The sequence below is a fragment of the Tenrec ecaudatus genome, chromosome 13, assembly GCF_050624435.1.
Source record: "Tenrec ecaudatus isolate mTenEca1 chromosome 13, mTenEca1.hap1, whole genome shotgun sequence".
In the NCBI taxonomy this organism is placed as follows: Eukaryota; Metazoa; Chordata; class Mammalia; order Afrosoricida; family Tenrecidae; genus Tenrec; species Tenrec ecaudatus.
In genome coordinates, this window is record NC_134542.1 from 39,779,796 (window position 1) to 39,802,853 (window position 23,058).

The 23,058-nt window shown below is 41.5% G+C and overlaps 1 protein-coding gene across 1 annotated transcript in view; it reads left to right on the top strand.

Annotated features, from left to right (window-relative positions):
- The window catches only part of SATB2 (SATB homeobox 2), a 209,839-nt gene that overhangs the window by 107,204 nt on the left and 79,577 nt on the right, over positions 1 to 23,058 (top strand). The window contains exon 7 of the mRNA XM_075529383.1: positions 18,622 to 19,094. Coding sequence (XP_075385498.1) covers positions 18,622 to 19,094 — 473 coding nt within the window. The remainder of the gene's footprint in view (positions 1 to 18,621; positions 19,095 to 23,058) is intronic.

Here is a 23,058-nt window from a genome sequence, read left to right on the forward strand (position 1 = left end):
TTACAAATTGCCACATATAGAAAGAACTCCTAGGTCAATTTTTTTCCTTTTCTCATAGAAATAAATAAACTGAAATAATTATATATTCTGAAAGATCAAAGTAAATATGACTAAAACCTGGCAAAAATAAAAATCTACTGGAAGGAAGAAAAAAGTGAGATCAGATTGCAAATTCTACAGTTAATGCTTAAATAAATATGAGAAAAATGAACAATCAATAATTTGATATCATTGAAAACAGATGTAAAAACTATATACAAATGGAAAGGTCTAAATTTTGAAGTAAACATTTTAATGTGCATTTTTGAATTTGTTGTTATTATAGCTAAACTATTTACACTTATTCTTGAAAAAGTCCAAAGTTGGCTTGGCTCAGCATGTTAACTTTATTTTCCTTAGTGATCATAGCAGAGCACATTCTGTTTGCCTTTATTCTTTAATTTCAAAGACAATCCTGGTTGACACCGACATATTTGAGTTAGCATTTGCGTTCACTCAGGGTAGATGGGGAGACAGAATGTGTATACTCTTGTTTGAAGACCCAGAACCATGGACCTGCTTCCCGGGGGTTTTTGATATAGAAACAAATGGAGTGGGTGGATGGGGCAGTTTAGGCAGCACTTTGTTATTGCTGTTCATATCGTGCTACAATTGCTTCTGGTCTAGATTTTTCAGTGTCGAGCACAGAAGCTCTCAATAGCAAGGAAAACATTAACGTTCTATCTAAAAGCAAAAAGCAAAACAGAAACAACATCAGAAACAAACCAGCTGTCGAATGAATGAGAGTTTTAGCGTTGGACACAGGATGGTCCACAGAAAGCAAACCATGTTCGTGTGTTTCAAAATCCCTGCCCAGAAGTCTTTCTCGTGGGTTTTCTCTTCTAAGCTGAGAGACCTCCTCCGTCAAGTTTTAGTCATACATTTTAATGGTTCCTTTTTGTCTAATTCTTCTTTTATATGAGCTCTACTTTGGTGTATACTTGCCCCATCATTTTTATAAAAATAAATAGTAATAATAAATGTAATGTGATCTATATTTTCAAGAGGCCAGGATCAGAAAGCATTTTGATGAAGAAAGGGCTTGCACGTTTTAAATATATCCAAATTAAAAATCGTTACGTTAAAGGAAAATCATTTTATATCTATAATGTTTTTCATCTGATACCTCATGCCAAATGAATTATCGTATGTGGTCGGGTCAGCCCCAGGAATTTAATATGTCTCAAGGATTAAGGGATCATTGAAAGTTCACAAGGATACTGGTGAATGTCATAAAATTATTCATGTCATAAAATAATGGTTAGAATGAGTGCCACTAAGCAAAGCCTCTATTCTGGCCACAATGTAAAATTACCCTCATCACTTTCTTCTTCTCAATAATTGCTCAAGAACCCACTGATTGCCAGTTGTCTTAATTTTATTTGTTTATTTGGACTTATTTTGCAAAATATTTAAAAAGCTGGGAGAAAAGAGAATTTTGAAAACAAGTATTACAGTACAACTTCCTCAAGCCCACTTCATTCTAGCAATCAGTATTTTATCTGACCTTGTCTGATCGAGTCTTGCAAGATCAAACGTCCAGGCCAGCAAGCAGACGGTAAACAAAGCCCGGGAAGGGTTTTGGTAAACACAAAGATTAGATGTTGAATGAAAATTAAACTCCTTGAACCAGTCCTCTGTACTAAAGTGGTTAAGTGGGTTGTGATTAAAAGAAATAAGTAATTATGATCATTATAGCTGAAATGATATAATGTTACCACATTTAAAGCACCTCTGGTACCCCAAAATGATTGTGTCATTTACAAAGCGGTGCCTCCGAGTTGAAGAGAGAAATCAGTGTTCCACGGACGGACCTGGTTCCAGCAGGCAGCCCTGCTTTGCCTTGGTGGTGCCGGTGGTCAGGACAAGGCCTTTAATCAAGCCCGTCCGCCTTCCTCAACTCTTGCTTAGCCCTGATGGGGTAAAAGGAACTGACTTCGTCTACCTAATTCTTTCGCGTCATGAACAAAAATGTGCTTTCAGCTTTGGATCTATGAGAAGGTGTGTTGTCAAGGAACTGCATCTGCTCTGCGTCTGTCTTGTCCCTTGCTGAAAGGCATGCCAATAGCAAATTCTGTGCGATTTTGTAGAATACTGGATTCGTGGAAACTGAAACATCCGTTCCGCCCCCAATCACGTGTCCTTTCACTGAGCCTCAACTCTCGGAACCCCTTGGTGTAGTTTCATGGAGGCAATCAGTAAGAAGCGCTCAGCAACCACCTTGCCCTGCTTGCCCTGTGGTTGGAAACTTTATTGGTCATGTGAGGAGGCGAAATGATGGTGCTTAGGAAATGCATTGGACACTCAACTCAGATGTGGGGGAATTCCTTGCTGTGGCTCCTGAACTCATTGAAGCTCCTTCTGAATGGGTCGGTAATTACTGCTCTGGTCTAAATTCATTCATAGCTAGGTCCCATAGGCTGGAAGATAAACAAGGGGCCATCTAACTGAAAAACAACAAAGCCCACATGGAAAATTCACACCAGCCTGTGAGATGACAAGGCATCGAAGGGATCAGGTATCAGGCATCAAAGAAAAAAAAAATCATAGCATTGTGAATGAAGGGGAGTGCAGAGTGGGGACCCAGGGGAAATTGGACATCCCCTTGCAAAAGGGTTGTGGGGAGGTGACGAACCAGTCAGAGTGTAGTGTAGCAACGATGAAACATACAATTTTCCTCTGGTTCTTGAATACTTTCCTCCACCCTCCCCACACCCCCCACTATCATGATCCCAGTTCTACCTTACACAACCGGCTGGACCGGGAGATGCACACTGGCATGGATAGGAACTGGAAACACAGGGAATCCAGGACAGATGAGCCCCTCAGGAACAGTGGTGAGAGTGGTGATATCGGGAAGGTGGAGGGAGGGTGAGGGAGAATCGGGAAACAGATGACAAGGTCTACATGTAACCTCCTCCCTGGAGGAAAGACAGCGAAGAACTGGGTGAGGAAGACGTCAGATGGTGTAAGATATGATAAAATGACAATTATTTATAAATTATCAAGGGTTTGGGGGGTGGGGAGGGAGGAGAAAATGAGAAGCTGATGCCAGGGGCTCCGGTGGAGAGTGGGTGTTTTGAGAATGATGATGGCAACATATGTACAAATGTGCTGGACACAAAAGATGTATGTACAGATTGTAAAAAGAGTTGTATGAGCCCCTAATAAAATGAGTTTTTAAAATCTTTTTATTGCGGCTCATAAGGCTCTTATCATAGTCTGTACATACATCAGTTGAGCAAAGCACCCTTATACATTCGTTGCACTCGTCATTCTCATAATTCACCTTCCACTTGGGTTCCTGGAATCAGCTCGGGTTCCCTTTTTTCCCCCTGTCCCCCTCCCTACCCAATCCCACCCCTGGTCTCTTGATAGTTTATAAATAATTATTTCTTATCTTATAAAATGATTTTTAAAAAACAAAACAAAAAATAAAACAATTGTTTGCCAACAATATATATATTTTTTTCTTTAAGAAATCATTGTATTGGAGGCTCGTACAACTCTTTAAAATTTTTTTTTTATTGGGGGCTCTTACATCTCTTCTTACAATCCATCCGTCCATCCACTGTGTCAAGCACATTTGTATGCTTATTGCCATCATCATTCTCAAAACATTTTCTTTCTGCTTGAGCCCTTGGTATCAGCTCCTCATTTTCCCCCTCCCTCCCCAACCCTCCCTTGATAATTTATAAATTATTATTATTTTTTCATGTCTTACACTGTCCAGTGTCTCCCTTCACCCACTTTTATGTGGTCCATCCCTAGGGAGGGGGTTATATGTAGATCCTTGTGATCGGTTCCCCCCTACTACCCCTACCTTTCCCTTCCCCTCCTGGTATCACTACTCTGTTTATTGGTCCTGAGGGGTTTATCTGTCCTGAATTCCCTGTGTTCTTATCTGTTCCAGTTCTTATCTGTACTAGTGTACATCTTCTGGTCTAGCTGGATTTATAAGGTAGAGTTGGGATCATGATCTTATGGGGGAGGAAGCATTAAAGAACTAGAGGAAAGTTGTATGTGTCAACTATACTGCACCCTGACTGGTTTGTCTACTCCCCGCAATCCTTCAGTAAGGGGGTGTCCAGTTGCCTACAGATGGGCGTTGGGTCTCCACTATGCACTCCTCCTCATTCATAGTGCTGTGATTTTTTTGCTCTTTGTTTCCTGATACCTCATCCCATCGACACCTCGGATCACATAGACTGGTGTGCTTCTTCCATGTGGGCTTTGTTGCTTACCAACAAATGATAAGCTAGATGGCTGCTTGTTTATCTTCCAGCCTTTAAAACCTCTTTGCTAGCAGGACATCATCCATTTTCCTCACCACATTTGCTTATGTACCTGCGTTGTCTTCAGCAATCGTGTCAGGAAAGTGAGCATCATGGAATGTCAGTTTAATAGAACAAAGTGATCTTGCATTGCGGGAATAGTTGAGTGGAGGCTTACGTTAGGGTTCTCTAGAGAAACAAAACAAGGATACTAATGATTATATATTCTGTAAAACAGTACAAATGGCTCAGTGCAACTCACATCTGTGAGACAGCTAATACACTAGCAGTCCTTCAAGTATTGAGGCCCGCAGGGTAGTCCTCTGGAGAGCAATTCAGGCTATCCAGGCATAGGCAACAAATAGCAAGGCAGGTCACCAACAGTCAGCCAGCTGACAGGTTCCGACAATCCCCAGCTCAAGTGATGTATACTCCAGTAGTGTGGCGAAGCAGGTCTTGAAGGAACCCCAAACTACAGCAACACAGTCTATGGGTTAGGTGTCCTACAGGTAGTGCAGCTTGCAAATTGAGGCAGAAGTTAAGGTAGCTGCATACTGGTCCGATCACCAAAGAGCAAGAGACAAGGAAGGCGAGGCTCACTGAGTCATTTATGTCTCCACCCTTCAATTAATCCCCCATGTGTTCATTGGCCATGTTGGCACTATAAACCCACCTATCACAGGGCCCTATGTCCATCTAATATCTTAAGACTAAACCTATAAATATATGCACATCGATCTATTAACCCATTGTCATATATATATTTACATGTGTCCATGCATGTATTTAGACTTCTACAAACGCCCCTTGCCTCCTAGTTCTCTCCTCTACTTCCTTTCACTGTCCTTTTGTATCACCATCATGCTCAACCTTCATTTGGGTTTCAGTAATTCCTTTTGGTTACATTGCCCTTGATCAAGCCCTACCAGGCCTCCTACACTCTCCTCGCCATCGATTTTGGATCACTTGTTGTTCCCTTGTCCTTGGGTTTGTTAATACCCAGTTCCTTTCCCCCAGCTCCTCCTCTCCCATGCCACCCCCCCTCGTCCCCCAGAACCATCAGTCCTTGTTTCTTCCTCCAGATTGTTTATCTCGCCTATCTTATGTAGATAGACCTGCAGAGATAATAATATACACAAAAACCAAGACAGAGCAAAACAAAGCAACTAAAGAAAACAAGACAATAACAACAACAAAAAACCAATAACAAAAAAGAAAAAGAAAAGCGTGTAAATAGTTCAAGATCTGTTTGTTGACCTTTAGGAATGTTTTCCATTGGAGTCTGATGGGGTGCCATGTCCTGGCCCCAAAGTCTATTTTTAGTACTCCCTGGAAACTTCCTTGCCCTGCATCCCTTGTTGTCTCTAGTGTTTTGCCTCGGTGTGGTGAGGTCAGATCAGGTGTAGTTCCTGCACTGTGTCTCCAGTGTTGTCCCCCATAGGACCACGGGTCAGTGAGGGATGTCGTGTCTCCTAGTGGGGCCGGCCCTATGGTCCTCTCTGTGCATTGGCTACTCTGCGCAGGGATATGTCCGCTTAAGGCCAACAATATATTTTGTAGGTTAAAATGAACTTACTGTTATCTGCACTATTTATAAAACCATTTAAAATATATGTTAAAAGAGGAGATAGGGGAAAAACTGATCCACTTTTTAAAAATTCCTTCCTTCGTTCTTTCCTTCCTTCTATTTTCTTTCCCTTCCCTCCCTCCATTTTGCCTCCTCCGCTTTTCTTTATCCCACTCATCTATTACTCACCCAGCTAGCCAGCCGGCCAGCCACTGTTCATTCATCAGATATACTGAGTACGTGAAAGAAATATAAAAGATAGAGTTCTAGAATGGAAAAGCCACAATCTATCAAAATAATTAATAATCTAATGCATATCCTTGGCTATTCACAAATAAATTTGAGAATCTAGTTTGTATACCTGCTATGATTCCAAATGCTGGGAACACGGTGGGGACAATTACACAGTTAATCCTTGCAAGGAAGTTGTGGCAGCTGTATAAACTCCTGTCAACTTGAGCGAAGGGGTGGAGTCTAGCCTGTCAATCAGGTCATAGCCAATGAGGTCTCTGTGAGCATGGCCTGCTACTGAGGATTCTGGGAACTCCTGTCTTCTTCCCTGGAGGTGGGCCCCACACTTTCTCTGTTTCATTTGCCCTGTTGACAAGCCATATGGAGCTATGCTGATGGAGCCAGAGTCCTGGAGCTGGAAGAGCCACATGGAGACCCATGCCATTGCTAAGATGCTTCCACTGCCACTGAATCCACAAGTCTTTCCATTAACTGGCCTGTGATCTTTCTGTATTTGGCACCATTGCATGTGTGTGTGAGTCTGAAGAGGAATTTATAGACTGGGATCTGACATATGGATTAATAGCGGACTTATGGACTTAAACTGAACTGGGCTGGGATGTTTTCTTAATATACAATTACTCTTTGATATAAAGTGCTCAAGTGCTCTCTCTCTCTCTTTCTCTGTCTGTCTGTCTCTCTCTGAATTTGTCTCTCTAGACAACCCAGACTAACACAGAAGTTATAATCATTTATTGATTAAAATTAGATTGATGAAAACAAGTAATTTATATCAAACAAATGTTTTGTGTGTGTTTCTACTACCTGCCATCTCCGGTGTTTCAGAAGCATTGGACAATTCCTGGAAGCCCAGATGATCATGCTTACTTCAATCTAGTAGGGAGGTGTCCTTATAAACACCGGCGGCAAATGGAAGCTAGTACTCTGGTAGCACAGGGGGGCTCCATCGATTCTCCCTGGTGGATGTCAGGGTTCAGGAAGGAGGATGCTAGAGAAGTACCACTGAGTTATATCTTAAAGGAAAAATATAGTTCGCCTTGGAGCAAAAGAACAAAGAATGCTGCAGGCAACCCCAAAGTCACAAGGAGCGACAGCGTGGCCTACTGAGCAAAGTAGGGGTGGTAGTCCAGTGTGTCTACAGCAGCAGGTATATTGATCACAATGCAATAACAGATGCCCAGAACATCGATGCTTGTGCTCAGTGAAAAGGGAAGGCAACGCGAGGCTGCGTGTGCACGTGGTGGTGAAGGAACAGAAATGATTCGGACCCAACTGTGGGAAGCATTTGTATTGTCATAATGGACAATCAGGCTGGGAAAGGAAAGGCCAGGCCTTGGCTGACTTTAAGCCTCGTTGAGGTGTTTTAAGAATCACTGAGGGGTTTTCCACAAGGGAACGGTATAGAAATAAAAATGGGTTGTCAAAGATTCCTCTAGGTTAAGGGTTCTGCACCTGTGTGTAGGTTTAGCTGTGCATTGTGGGGACAAGAGGGTAGGTCAGGAGTGGTTGTGGCATGTACATCCGGAGGGAGGTGGACTTTCTGCAGACCACAGCAGTGATGTAGACAAACGAAATGTTGGATTTGTGTAGTTGCAGTGAGAAAGATGGTGTAGATGCAAGCAGAGAAGAGCCAGGAGGGCTTGGGAAGAGTGAATATGAGGTTAGAAGAGAGAAAAATAAGTCAAAATAGGAGTCAAAGTTATGAACACAAGTGACTCATAATGGTTTGGGCAGACATAGAACAGTATGAATGGAAAGAAAGTTGCTGATATTTTAGGGCAACTAAGTAGAAATGTCCATGAGCCAGTTCAAGATGTAGAAGCAGTCTATTAAAGGACAGGTCTAGATAGTACATTCTGGAGCTACTATGAGTCAGAACTGACTCACTGGCAGTGTGTTTATTGGACATGATTGTTGAAGCGGTAATAAAAGAGCGCTCTAGGGGTGGGAGTGAAAACGGTGGAGGACTGGGAACGTTGAAAGGAAAAGGCTGGGCCAAGAAGATCTGATTCAGGAGGAGGCGAGGAGTCATGGAATCAAAGGAGGAAGGGTTATTAGTGGGGAACCACTATCAAGGGTGACAGGAAGATACAGAGGAGGAGAGGTCATGGAGGCTCTTGGCTTCGTCAAAGGGGAGGCCATAAAAACAATGGAAGGCGCTGTCTCTGGAGTGAAAATGTAGGCATCTACAGAGAAGAGGGAGGGACTAGATGGAGCAAGTGGGCAACACCCTTGGTATTTTACCTGGTGTAGTAACCAGAGGTGCCTCGTAAGAAAGACTAGGTATTCTACTTCTCAAGCAGCCGCTGTTAGAAACCTCCTGGAGCACAGTTCTGCTCTGACATGCACGGGTCACAGTAGAGTCAATGGCCATGGGTATAGAGGAAGTGCATCGTAAGGAAAGACAGCAGATTTGGTTAGTGACATTTAGTGAGGATAGAATAGCGAAGCAGCTAGCTGTAATATTAAGGTGACATGGAACCACTGCCTTCTCTGCCCCTGCAGTAGTCAGGAAGAAAGAGACTGGAGCCAGTGGAGGCCAGGGCTCTGAAGGGGAGGAGGAGGAGGAGGAGGAGGAGGAGGAGTGATACACAAGAGTTCACAATGTAGGGAGGCATGAGAGAAAGCTTGGCTTTTGAAAGGAGCAATGGTGATGTGTGCTTCAGAGCCTGGGTGAAGGAAAATAATGGAAAGAGATGGGGGTATAGAGGTGGGTAAAGAAAGATGAAAGGCAGGGTGTCCTGCAAGTCTCCCAGTGAAGGCGATAATGACGGGAGGGATTGGTGAAGAGACCACTTGGAATAGGTTCCAGAAAGACCTCATTTGATTTACAATGAGGGTGCAAGAGGAGGACTCAGTGGAGATGATGTAGCGATGGGTCTGTGCTGGGCCCGGTCCCTGTAGTTCTTAGTTTATTGTCCTGCCCAGAAACAAAATTCAAAACCCAAAATGGTTCTGGTACCTGACGAACAATCCACAGAGCATTTTCAGTAAGTAGCCCAAGGCAAGTCCCAGGTTATCTAATGGCGTCTCCATTGTGGTGGAATTCTCTTCTTTTGAGGAAACCACCAGGGAAAAATCAGGTCTTGTGTTTTGTTTTTACTTTTAAAATAATGAGATAAAGGTTGTCACGTGCTCTTTCTCAAAGTTAAAGTCATCTACATTCTTAAGGTGCTTGAAGCTCTTACCACACTCGTGGCTGCTCTGTGTGATGATAGGTACCCAAACAGCAGTTACTGAGTAGAGAGAGTTCTTTGAATGAACTATGTGCCAGGTTGGTGTGGACACCAAGCCAAGCTACCAGGCCAATCATGGTGCCTTCGAGCAGTCGCCTTACTAATAGTTCTATCGTCCTTTGGATTTGGACTCCTCCCTCTATCAGACCATAAGCTCCTGGGGAAATATGGGAGTCTCATCCATTTTATGCCCCCACAAGGGCCATGAACATGGATCTTGTAGGTATTTAGCAAATACTAACAGGATGCAATTTAATCTAGACTAATTTATTTGAACATATGCACTTAAGACAGTTTTTATGTTGTTTTCTGCACAAAGTGTACTGTGACTAATGCTATTTGCTTATCTGATATCTCACTTGAATAGGCAGCAGTTAACTACAGGAAATCTTTACTTGTTTGATTCATAGTATAAATGCCCTTAGTAAATTAGTAATCTGTTAGAATCATTGTCTCTTTCATTTAATCCGTTTTTGGACAAAAATATTTAGAAATCGCCAACTCTGTTTAAAGGAACACTGATATATTTACTAAGTACAAATTGAGGACTGTAATATAGCCTAGGCAGACGCCCTTTGACTCGTAATCAGGTGGTCTAATGAGCCTTACTACTTTAATGACCTAAAGCATTTAAGCTCTGTGAAATCAATGACAACGATCGGTGGGCAAGAATGAGTTGTGGATTGATTGTTTTCCTGATCAACTTTCCTGCAAGAGGTCAAATGAAAGAATTAATACACATAGAACGCCACGTGGCAAAAGTAGAATGCTTCCAAACAAGAATGTCATGTTTCATAAATGTGATGCTTCGTTTTTGTATTGCTAGTTGAATTCACTTCGAACTCATAGTTTCATATTAAAATGCATAGTAAGTGAAGATATTATTAGATGCAAGTAACTTTAGCTGATACCGAAAGTTCTAGGAGTATCCGGAATGATCCGTGGTACCACACTGGGAGAGCAGGAAACTGAAGGGACAGTTGTATTCCAATGCAGAGGATTGAGATGGCAGTCGGGCGAAGGGGGACGATGCTCACTTTTTCCATGGAACGTAATGGGTCCTGTGAGCTTTTCCTACCAAAGGAACAGAGGTGTCCAGATTCCAGTTGCTTTATGATAGCTATACATGTTTCTCTGGAATTTTATATGATGGAAAAAGGAAGTTGATAATAAGGGGAAAGTATACCTAGGGAAACCAGTCGCATGGTATTATCACAACGCTGACTGGCACCCTTAGCTTACGGGACTGGACGCATTTTCCTTCCAAGCCTAGTTTTATTAGGAGTTAACAGTTTGGCTCTGAATATTTTGCTCTAGGCAGAGACTTTGCGAGCAAGTTCTCAACCCAGAAATGAATTTTCTATAACAAATTTAGAGAAAAGAAAAATCTTTAGGTTCAGTAATCCTACAAGACTTACTAGCTTTCTCCCCCACCCCCTTTACCCGCCTTCACACTTGCCCTTCAGCCTTTTCAAATACCTGCTACGGTCTTTAATATATTTTGTGAACGCTTTTGGTAATAGTTTTATTTTTTTCTGGTGTGGGGTTTATAGCTGGTAAATAGATACTGCATATTAGTCTTGCCTCCTGCAAACATGTCCTTATGTGTTTGTGTGTGTATGTTTTTATGTAACAAATTGACTGTATACCTGCAGTTATTGATTAGGAGCGAATCAATCAGAAGTATTTTCAGGGAATGGGCATATGTAATACTGGGAGACAGGATGCTGTTTTAGTTTGTCAGAGGATTTGTGTTGTGTTTGCATTAAACAAACCAACCAACTTCTGGGACAGTCTCAGGGAGGGCAGTAGGGTTGCTGAGCACTGCTTTGTAGACCAGTCAGAGAAAGCAAGCAAAGTCAATATTAGATTGAACCGTATGACGCTGTCATTCTGCTAGGCCAGGGCCCTGGTGTCGTAGGAGGCTGTCGGCAGTTTGAAACCTCCAGCCACTCTGTGGGCGAAAGATGAGACTTTCTACCCCCATAAAGAGTTACAGTCTAAGCCACCCACAGGGGCAGTTCTGCCCGTGCTACAGGGCCACGTGAGTAGGAATTGACTGGATGGCCGTGAACAAGACTTTCTTAGAGTTAAGATTTTATAGAAATTTCTAGGATAATTATGCTTACCCCAGGGTCTTAGACTACCACATTAGGAGAGTGCACATTCCTTGTCGTGTGCTTTGTTAGCTATGTATTTTCAAAGAAATGCTTGAAACTTAGCTAGTTTATCCTTCAGGTCAAAGAGTACTCCCCGAAGCACCTCATTGGGTGATTTACACCTTTCATCAGACGTATGGAAGTCCATGCCCGCTACATTCACTTTTAGACAAAGTCTCCAACCACCTCCACCCCTTCTTCCCCCACTTTTTTTTGCCACAAGTGAAATAAACAATGGGGGAATTCATGAAGATTAATGAAGTCATTGTGCATTTTTATTTATGGATGACTAGAATGAATTGCTACTGATTGACAAACTAAGATATTAAGAGAAACTATGTCTTAAAAAATCATCAGATAGATGTGCATTTGAAATCAAAGGCAAGTGTGATAAGCTTGCTTTTATGTATGTCAGACAGTTCAGTTTCTGCAGCAAATTTTTACATGGAGTTTTTTTAAAAGCTAATATTGTTTAGTATGGAAGCTCTAGGAGTGACTTTGTTTGTGGTACATAAAATAGTTGATCAATAAATATTTAAAACAGAACACACAAGTATAAGCAACCCTCTTAAGTGATGAAGTGAATTCAAGTGTTAAGGAATAAGGGATGCCATCACTCTTAGAACTGGCCAGCATTTCAGCTTATGTCACATTCAGCTTATGTAAAGGAGGCGTGAGCTGCGGGAGACAAAGGAGGGTCTAACCCCAACTCTGAAATGATCACTATTATGTGCCCCAATTTAGAGTCCTTAGTTAGGCTTCAGAGCAAACACTAGGGTCTTTAGTGTAATCAATGAAAAACTTTAGGGCCTTAAAGACATAGGTTTGAATTAGGATTCTTACTGTAGAGGTTATTGACCTTATTTTTTTGTAGTTTAAGTCTCTTCTATAAAGTGGTGATAATAATATTGAAAGTATGCCTATACTCATGCAGAAAGTGTTGTAAGAATTAGACAACAACTCTGTGTAAAAATTTAACTTCGTGCCTCGGCTACTGTATAGACGACAGGACTTGGTATTACTTGAAATGTTGGCATGATTTGTAAGGGATATATTAACAATAGTGACACGAATATTCTTGCACTTTTAATAAACTGTTCTGTTAGAGAAGTTCTATTAAAGTACACTTTTGAAGCATCCAGGCCTAGAGAATTTGACTTTGAATTCTGAAAAGAAAGAGGGAAAAAGTTTCCACCAGCCACGTGGTTTGTTTATTCTGTTGCGGTGGCTAAAGCCAGCGACCCTAACCATTTTGAATATTCCTAAATATTTATCTACATTTGGACAACTACATACACTCCTAACTGATGGGTATATTCCAAAGACTGGGTCATTGATGTGAAAATCAGTGTCAGGTTACAAAATAGAGGATGATGACATCATTCAATAACTGCCAAGTCATATCACTCTTAACTGTCAAATGCCTTCATAATGTAACTGCCAAATTACCTCATTACATAATTGTCAAAGCCTGAAGAACCATGACCCAGCCATCCTGACACATACTCTTAACCATCACAGCCAGGGTTACTTTTACTTTGGCCCTCTGTATTAGGTACCGCCAGATGCACATTCTTAATACCCAAACACGTTGGATAGATTCTTACTATTGTCATGTATGTGAAATGCTGGGTAACAAGATATAAATGAGGAGTAGGTGTATTTGACCTTAAACTAAGTATCTACTTCCTTTGGCGTTGGATAATACTGCTGTCTTTGAAATTGGGATCCATGGTGCTGAGCTTGTGTTGGGAAGCAAAGAATGTGGGGTGGAGAGTTTGAAACCCAAGGCAATCATCTGCACATGAATATTTTTTTCTGTGCCTCAAGTTTGAATACTGTTTAGAAATTATTCAATTGGCTGGCAACTTTCCCACAAAGTGCTAAGGACACTCTGGACCTTTGCAGAATCACTTCTGTAGTGCTGGCTGAGGTTGAAGGAGTAATAAAGAAATTGAGGTGTTCTCGTTGTTCCGTTTTTGGCTTGTATTTGACCTCTGTTCTATGGAGGGTTTTCAGGAGAGATGCTGGGGAGTGGAGTGTGATTTTACTAAGGAGTCCATTAGCACTCATTCACGCTAACCCATTTACATTTGCATAAGCATCGTAATGGCTGAAGGAAAGACCCATGGGCCAGAAATCCGGCACATTTTAGAGTGCAAAGCCTTTTACCCAACTCATTGCTCTTATTTATTATAACTCTGAACAAACCCCGGGAGCTGTTCTCCAAATGTAACTATGTTTAGGGTCACATAAGATTCTTTTTAAATAAAGGTGGAAAAAAATTAAGATCATAGTTCTGGCCACATTACGGACCTGCATGGCAGCATTAATAGACTTGCGAGAGCACTGCTAAAGCTAATGTCTGAACTATCACTCTTCGTGTCATGGGAAGTTTGGGGAGGAGACATACCTTAGGAGTGTCTTAAATACTTGGTGAAGAGGCAAAAGCAAAAACAAGTATTCTGAGACAAGGAATTGTTTTCACAGTTCTGTTTTTTGAAAGTGCTACTAGATAGGTAATCTAGAAGCCTGCTTAAGACCAAGTTAATTTCTGATTTTACGGGTTATCCTGATTTAGAACCCAGGCCTTAAAGGAAAAAAAAATCCCAGACTGTCTTTTTATTTACTTTTTAAGTTTTATTGGCACTTCATCCACATATCCTGCATTTCACGAGTTCAGTCACAAGAGGGGTTGTGCAATCATTAGTTCACGTTTAGAACATTTTCTTCTTCCTTATACTCATTAGTGCATTTTTTTTATCTTGGCAAAAATCCAACAAAACATTCTCCAGTTTAACTTCTACATGTAAAATTCAGTGCCAGTGATCATGCTTGATATGTTGTGCAACTATCATTAATGTCCTTCCAAATTATTCCACTATCATTTGCATAAACTCAGTGCCCCCTGTGCAAAAACTCTTCCTCCTTCACTCATGGTAACCATTGGTCGACTTTGGTTTCTTTCTTTCTTTTTGTGTGTGGTAGTTTTCTTGTTATTATATTTATATGTCATTCACTTCCGTAGTTCAATCGCTGTTAAGAAGAGTTGTAGAGACCCTATCACAATCACTTCTAGCACACCCGGCCCCCTCCTGCTTCCATTGTTTGTAGACTTAGTTGGCACCTTACTTAGATGGCTGCTTCTTTGAATACAGGCCTCTAAGGCACGATTCCAATGGCTAGCTAAGCGCCAGCTGCTGTCTTCACCACATGTTATTGTCGCGCTCCTGTCTTTCTGAGAATTGGAATGTTCCCAGGTTTTCTGTTCACAGCGTCTCCTGTAAATGTGGTTCTTAGGTGCTATAAAGTAGATTTCAGCTCATGCACAGAAAGGAGCTGCTCCTCCACCTTGTAGCAATGAACGTTCCCTCCGCCTTTCATCTAAGTGGGAAAAGGATGTGTGGCAGGTCTAAGTGTCTGGTATAATCTCAAGAGATAACATGAAAACAAAGCCCATATAGCACAGGGTTTTGAACGGCAGCATGCCTCAGAATCACCCGCCAGAGTCTTTTACTGACGTGAGTAAGTTTGAAAGACTAGTCTGACATGAAACTCTGAAGTCAGCAAAAATGGAGGATGGCCACAATGGAGGATCATGACATCATTACAGGATGCCAAACTGCAGCTCCACACAACTGCCGCATGTGTCATGAGAATGTGAAGCCATTGAGAATGATGGGTCAGACAAGGTGACACATCATATTAACCATCACAGCGAGTGCAACTCTCATCTGGCACCTTGGTGTCCACGACTGTGAAATATGCATTAGTAATGCACAACAACACAGTCAGATTTCTTACCATTATCATAAATGCAAAATATTGGATAGTAAAATAGTGTAATTTGAGGAGTAAGTGGCTTGACACAGTGGCTGCAACAATGGCTTCAGGCATAGGAACAATTTTGAGAGAGACATCGGCCAGGCAGTGTTCACTCTGCGTAGGGTCGCTATGGGCCAGAACTGACTCGATGGCATCTGACTAGATGGTGTGGTTAGTGCTTCATAGTGTAGCAGACAGGTAGGTTACTTTTCTAGCACTGTTCTTAACTACAGGAATTCTTCGGAGCCTAGCAATGTGTACCAAAAAAGAAGAAAGAAATACTATATAGAACTTTCAAGGAACATGATCTGACATGCTCATTTTTATTTTATCAATTCATAGGTGTAGTTGGGCTCTGATGTTTATACTAAGTTGTGTTCATAATTACTTTGTGATTAGAGTTTCTTATAAAGGTTATGGTATAGATATATCTCAAGAAACTAAACTCACTCAAAGAGTTGAAAAATTAACATACTGAAACTTAGGGGAATTAGAATTCGGCTAGAGCTTGTTTGTTAGAAGATTATGATTTGTAACCTACAAAAAGGAATGATTAAAGTTTTTGCTTTTTAAGCAACTGAAAACAAGCATAATTTAACATTTGAGCTACCTTTCGGTTGGCCGAGTTTAAAAGCAATCGCACGAACAAGTGAAGCAAGTGCTTACTTAGGCGAAGTGTGTCCGCCCATCAAGTAGGATTTTGCTCAGAAAGCTCGCGGTCTCCACTTCGGCTCTGAAGGAGGAAATTATAATAAGAATACTTTTTGTTCTGTGAAAACTTTGCCAGAATACCTTATCTGAAGGCTTTTAGCCATTAGCTTGGTTGAGTTTTAAGAATGTGTATCCTAAAGTTTAATTAATACAATGATTGAAACATGTTTGCTTTTGGAGGCTAGGATTAAAATAATTTGTTCACCTTGAACCTTATGAAGGCAAGGTCACATGTAGCTCAATGAATTATATTGAAAGGATTAAGTTAGAAAGTGAACCTTTAAAGAAGTTTGAAGTAAACTTTTGACTTATTTAGGAGTTCATAAGGGAAGTTAAAAAAGCATTCCATTTTTTAAGAAAGCAGAAAATGTACTGTATATGTCTGACTGTACTGGTGATTTTGAAATATGGATGTTTACTTGCTTTTTCAAGGACAATTTTTGAATATAAAATATTTCTAGATATGTAGGTGAAGTTGCAAAATTCAAGTTTTCTAGTTAGCAGCCTGGCACTTACCTAACAGTGCCACCAAGGCTCCTTCCAAATGTAAAGGTTAATGTCCTCATTTACTTTCATACCCATATGTTTGATCACATAGTAAGTAATTTATTAATTGAGAAATATCCACCTTAAAAGTTCTTTAATTAATCCAAATTCATCACTACACTTACTGATTTTGAACACGTACCACTTTTACCTAAATTATTTGAGCCTTAGTAGTTTTTAACTTAAATATGATGCTCTAAGCTATAATCTAAACTATAAAACCTTCGCACAATTGAACGACAGTTATTTTTTATAACTGAATACATTTGATCTCTAGCATTTAATTGCCCAAAGCAGTCCTTTATAAGGTTAACTTTAATAGAGTCTGGCATAATCATAGCCAATATTTACAATTGTAAAAAGTGATTGCTGAATCTATGAGAATATTTTTACTTAAAAATTATATATACACACACCATAGTGAATGAAGGGGGAAGTGCAGAGTGGAGACCCAAGGCCCATTTGTCGGCCACTGGAGATCCCCTCACAGAGGGGTTTAGGAGAGGAGATGGGTCTGTTAGGGTGCGATATAGTACCGATGAAGAACACAGCTTTCCCCCAGATCCTGGATGCTTCCTCCCCCCAACTACCATGATCCGAATTCTACCTTGCAGGATTGGATAGGGCAGAGGTTGTACACTGGTGCATACAGGAGCTGAAGGCACAGGGAATCCAGGGTGGACGATACCTTCAGGACCAGGGGTGTGAGGGGCGATACTGGGAGAGTAGAGGGTGAGTGGGTTGGAAAGGGGGAACCGATTACAAGGATCTACATGTGACCTCCTCCCTGGGAGACAGATGGCAGAGAAGGGGGGGAAGGGAGACTCTGGATAGGGAAAGATATGACAAAATAATAATCTATAAATTATCAAGGGCTCATGAGGGAGGGGGGAGCGGGGAGGGAGGGGAAAAAGTAGGACCTGATGCTTAAGTGGAGAGCAAATTCTTTGAAAATGATTAGGGCAAAGAATGTATGGATGTGCTTTATACAATTGATGTATGTATATATATGGATTGTCATAAGAGTTGTATGAGCCCCTAATAAAATGTAAAAAAAAAAAAGAATTTTCTAAAGATTGTATCTACAAACATTTAAAACTAGCAATGATTGAGGTTGGCTTAGCCTCAGAGAGTGTATGTGTGTGTTTATGTGTGTGTGTTCTCAAACAAAACTTTATAAAATAAAATAATGGAAAGATTTGGAGGTAAAGTGACTCCCTCTTTTCTGAGAAATTGTTTTGGAGAAAAGAAAACAAAATTTTAAAAAGCTGCCTTATATTTGGATGTATTCGTTCCTTGCTTTTTTTCTCTCCTTCTCTTTTAAGGGCTTCGTTTCAAATCTATAATAAAGTAGATAACCTCCAAAGAGTGGGTGGGGAGGAGGTGGGACTTTTTGGAAAATGATTCATTTTGTAAGATTTTCTCTTTTCGTGCGAAGCACGGGCCATGGAGCAGCATCTCTGCAACAAGGACAGCAAGTGAGCAGGTAGACGGATAAACTGTGCTCGCTTCTTCCTGGGCACGTTCATGGGACTGCAGAGTAGGACGTAGGGGAGATTTTCATTAGATGGTCATAGCTCTTGGGTGGGAGTTCTGTCCTTGTCGTTTCCAGATAGCCGTGCGCTGCACCTCAATCACAAACCACAGAGGACGAGACTGGCTGGCTGGCGCTTTCATAAAAGACAGTGTCAGGGCGCAGATCAGGCTTGACCAGAGGAGAGGCTTTAACGTTTGTGGCAGTGAGTTGTTTCCGTCTTGACGCTTCACTGAATGCCTACTTTGAGGACTTTAGGAAAATTGATGCAGCAGATAGTTCTACTTTTGTATCTTTTATGAAATTTATTTTTGTACCGTTTTGCAGGAAGGAGTTGTTACTCTGGGGCTTCTAACTTCACCTTTAAAGGAGTATGTCATTGATAAATAAAAATGGACGATCCATTTGTACTGCATGTATTCACACCGAGTTATACCAATGAAAATAATAGTGACATCTCATTTTTATCTCTTCACAGTGGAAAGAGTGGAACGAGAAAACCTATCAGACTATTGTGTTCTGGGCCAGCGTCCAATGCATTTACCAAATATGAACCAGCTGGCGTCCCTGGGGAAAACCAACGAACAGTCTCCTCATAGCCAAATTCACCACAGTACTCCAATCCGAAACCAAGTGCCCGCATTGCAGCCCATCATGAGCCCCGGTCTTCTTTCTCCCCAGCTCAGTCCACAGCTTGTCAGGCAACAAATAGCCATGGCTCATCTGATAAACCAACAGATCGCCGTTAGCCGCCTCCTGGCTCACCAGCATCCCCAAGCCATCAACCAGCAGTTCCTGAACCACCCACCCATTCCCCGAGCAGTTAAGCCAGAGCCAACCAACTCCTCTGTGGAAGTCTCTCCAGATATCTACCAGCAAGTCAGAGATGAGCTGAAGCGGGCTAGTGTGTCCCAAGCTGTCTTTGCCAGAGTGGCATTCAACCGCACACAGGTATGATTAGTATTGAAAATCGTGATTGATGATTAAGAATAATTCTAATGGCAGAATAAGAGGCCCTGATGGTACAATGGTTAAGTGTTCAGCTGCTAACCTAAAGGTCAGTGTTTTGAACCCACTGGCTATTCTATGGCAGAAAAGACCTAGTAATACTCTATGATAAATATGGCAGCCTAAGGAATCTTCTGGGGCAGTTCCACTTTGCCATGTCAGCCTAGTGGACTTTGTGGTGCACACAACAGGGGTAGAATAGTGATAGGTCTTAATTTTTAAAACATATCTTTTGAAAAGTTTATGGATCTTATATTACACAGAGATTAATTAATAATCCTTAATCCACCATCCCATTAATTAATTTCAATAATATTGCGTTTACCTGTGATCTCACCATCCCTCCAAGGACCTAAAATGTTCCCAGTTATTCAGGTCTACCTATAAGCTCCTCCCCCAGCTTCTCCACCTCTCTTTCCCCAAATGTAACCATGAGACTTAATTCTATGATTATCATCCCCCTTCATTTTAACTAAAGAGCTCTGATGACACTGTCAGGTAAATGAGTGTTGGACTGACAATAAAAGGTTGGTGGTTCAAACCCACCAGCTGCTCTACAGGAGAAATATGAGGCTATCTGCTCTGGGAAAATTTGCCAACTCAGATACCCTATATTGAGTTGCTGTGAGTTGGAGTTACGTAACTGGATGGCAGTAGTTTTTAGATTTTAAAATTTTAAGTACTTCTAGTGGTTACATGTTGGGCTGCTAACTGCAGGGCAACAATCCCAAACCACCAGCGGCTCCATGGGAGAAAGATGAGACTTCCCCCTCCCATAAAGAGTTACAGTCTCAGAAACCCAGTCCTATAGGGTCACTATGAGTCAAGCTTGGGGCAGTGAGTTAAACTACTTATGCATACAAAAGAGCATACTGTAGAATTTAGCTTAGCTGATTTCTGAACTTTATAAAAAGTTACCATTTCTAGAAATTTTTTAACTCCTCAAAATGTGTAAGTTAGATTTAATATGTTGATAAAGTTACCATGAATCTAGTACTGAAACTTTTATGTTTGGGGGAAATTATATGTCAGTCTAGTTTTTTGATGATAAAGTGAACTATTTATCCAGGCATATCATTGAGGTACGTGCAAGCCACTCTTCTTCATCAGTGGCTCTGAAACTTGAATGTGCATTAGAATTACCCCGGGGACTGTTGAAGCACACAGATTGCTGGACCTACCCTAGTTCTTCTTCATTTAGTAGGTCTGCATTGGGGTTCATGAATTGGGGTTTCTAGCAAGGTCCTAGGTGATGTTGCTGCTTCTAGTTTGGAGACCACACTTGGCGAACCATTGACCTAGCCCTTATATGAATAATGAAAAGGTAAAGGTGCTTATTTTCAAGATGCTAACAATGTCCGAGCAGAAAAAATTGCCCATAGATAACTATGGAAAAGTAAAGATAGTAATTAATAGAGAGGAGTGGGAGCAGTGTCTATTGTGGGGCTCCTGGAACCTGAGGGTGAGGAATAGCCTCAATTCTGTCCAGTAGAGAGAATGCTGGACACGTCGAGGAGGACCATGGAGTTCATCTTAGCCACCCGACGCAATGCCGGGCAGGAAGCAGAGCTCTGTGCAGCTACAAAGAAGAGAAAAGGTTCTTGGGTGAGCACATGCGTCAACAACTAGCTTAGCGAATGGAGTTGCCTGGTAGTCGAGCCTTGAAGGATCAGAACATTTTAGAAGGCAAGGACGAATAAGGGTATTTTAAGTTGGGGGAATTCATTAGACAATGATATTTTTTAAATGCAGGAATAGTTTGTAGTTGACAGTTAAGACATATAACAAAACTTTATGAGTACAAGGTGGCTAGGTGAGGCTTAATTTACAAAAAAAAAAAAGGTTTTGAGGGTCTTCTTAAGAACATTATACTTTATTTGAGAAACACCAGAAACAAGTCAAGGTTTTATGTAGGACTGCACTATGACTCCAGATGAGAATTGGATCTTAGGGAAAATCTCCCCTCGTATAATAGCAAATAGATAGACATGCCATTTGGGAGGCTGTCGTAGTTGCCAGCTCAAACGTGTGGGTATTTGAATGAGGCTGATATCTTTTGACTGGGGCGTGCTGAGTCAAGTAGTATAGTAGTAATACAGTCAATTAAAAAATGCTGCTGCCTGGATGGATTATGAGAGAAGGAGTAAGGATAATAGTAAAATTTAAGTCTGGAACTGAGAGAATAAAGGTGTAGATTCTGAGAGATTCAAAGAGACGTTGAGAAAGGCGATTGCAATTGCTTTGGGATTGAACTTTGAAATACTGACAGATTGCGTGAGTGAAGATTTGCAACACTGATTGATAGCGTAGGTTTAATGTTAAAATAATTGCCCGGACGGATCAAGGGAGAGATTAAACCTCTAGTCACACAGCCTGGGACTTTTAACAGTCAGGAGAGAGCGGATGGCCATTAGCATGGCTTTGTACCAGCAAAGAGAAAGGGCAGGAGACTTGGGAGCAGGTGAGGAGAGAGAACAGTGGGATTGTAAGGGGAGCGGTAGAAGAGGTGAGTGAGAGTTTCTAGAAGACTGGGCCATGTTTGCGAAGCTCCCAAGTCTGGGAGAAGGAAGCTTGAAGCCATACCATGAGGTGTTTTGATTGATTGCGGGAGGCCCTGGCCAAACGTTAGAGTAAATTTTATTAGCGTGGTGGGGACGGAAGCCAGGATTCAAGGGCAAGGAGTGATTATCTGTTGAGAAAACAGAAGCTTCAAATTACTTTTCTCATAGTTTGTTGCTAAAAAGGAGACCAGAAGTGGTGGACAGCTTGCGTGTGATAGGGAACCAAGTCAAGATAGAGGGTTGTGAAGTAGTTCAGAGCCGCAGCTGGAGTTAAACAGCCTGAACTGCGCTCTGGGAACAACCTGCAGCAAGGCTAGAACTGCGGGCGTGGGAGCCGGGCAGAGACCCAGGCTTGGTGCTGACAGATTAGGGATGGCAGGAGACCAAGAGGAGGGAAATCTCTTGCTCCCCTGGCTCTTCCCTAATTTATACACTTCATTATTGATAGAGTCTGTTTACATCATTTGAAAATGAGTTCAGAGGTTCAGCAAAGCCTGCACATGTTCCAGACGTCACTGCTCCACTTCCCACTAATGACTCAAATACTCAGGCAGTGTCTGTGTGTGCAGAGTTGTCTGGGTTGAAGTGAGGGAAAGCTCTAGTCCTTTTGAGCAAGTCTATTGCCCGATATTTCCAAACACAAATGGGAAGGATGCATCTTTCAATTATGTGTGTGTATGTGTGTCTTTCATTTATCATCCGTGTACATGAATAGGCATTTCATGGCTAGTGAACCTTTTATTGCCTGGTTATGCATAGACCTCCTTTGGATAAAATAGAAAGTAGTTGTATTACTTTGGTTTTTAGAAGCAAATATAGTATGCATCCCCCTCCCTCTCCCCCCTCCCCCCAAATAGCATGACACGCGAGAGCAGACTCACAGTGACGGCAGACAGGAACAGAGCACGCTAGTGTGAGGTTGTGCTCGGCCAAGGCCCCAGACTCCTGGTGGTCTGTCATCTCCTGCACAGTCCTTTTTGTCTATTTTTATGGATTAATGATTTTTCCTTGGCACTGCCATCTTTCAAATGCCAAGTTATAAAAGGTTTAATTGGAGCATGGAACACATTTTATTATTTTCCTCCTACCATTAAATTTGTGAGATGGTTACACCCAGAAAGAAACATTCACTTTCAATCAACGTAAGCTTGAGTTCATGGGCCAGCCTTGAGGATATCAAATGGAAACTGCATAGGAATGTATGAGTATTTCCTTTTAAAATTCTGCTTTTAATTTGGGAAAGCTTTTCATCCCTCAGGGATCAGAACCTGTTCTGTGTAAAGCCCAGCCTAATCAAGGTAGATGGTATTGACAGAATGACATAGTTTGAACTTAAGCTGGAGGTC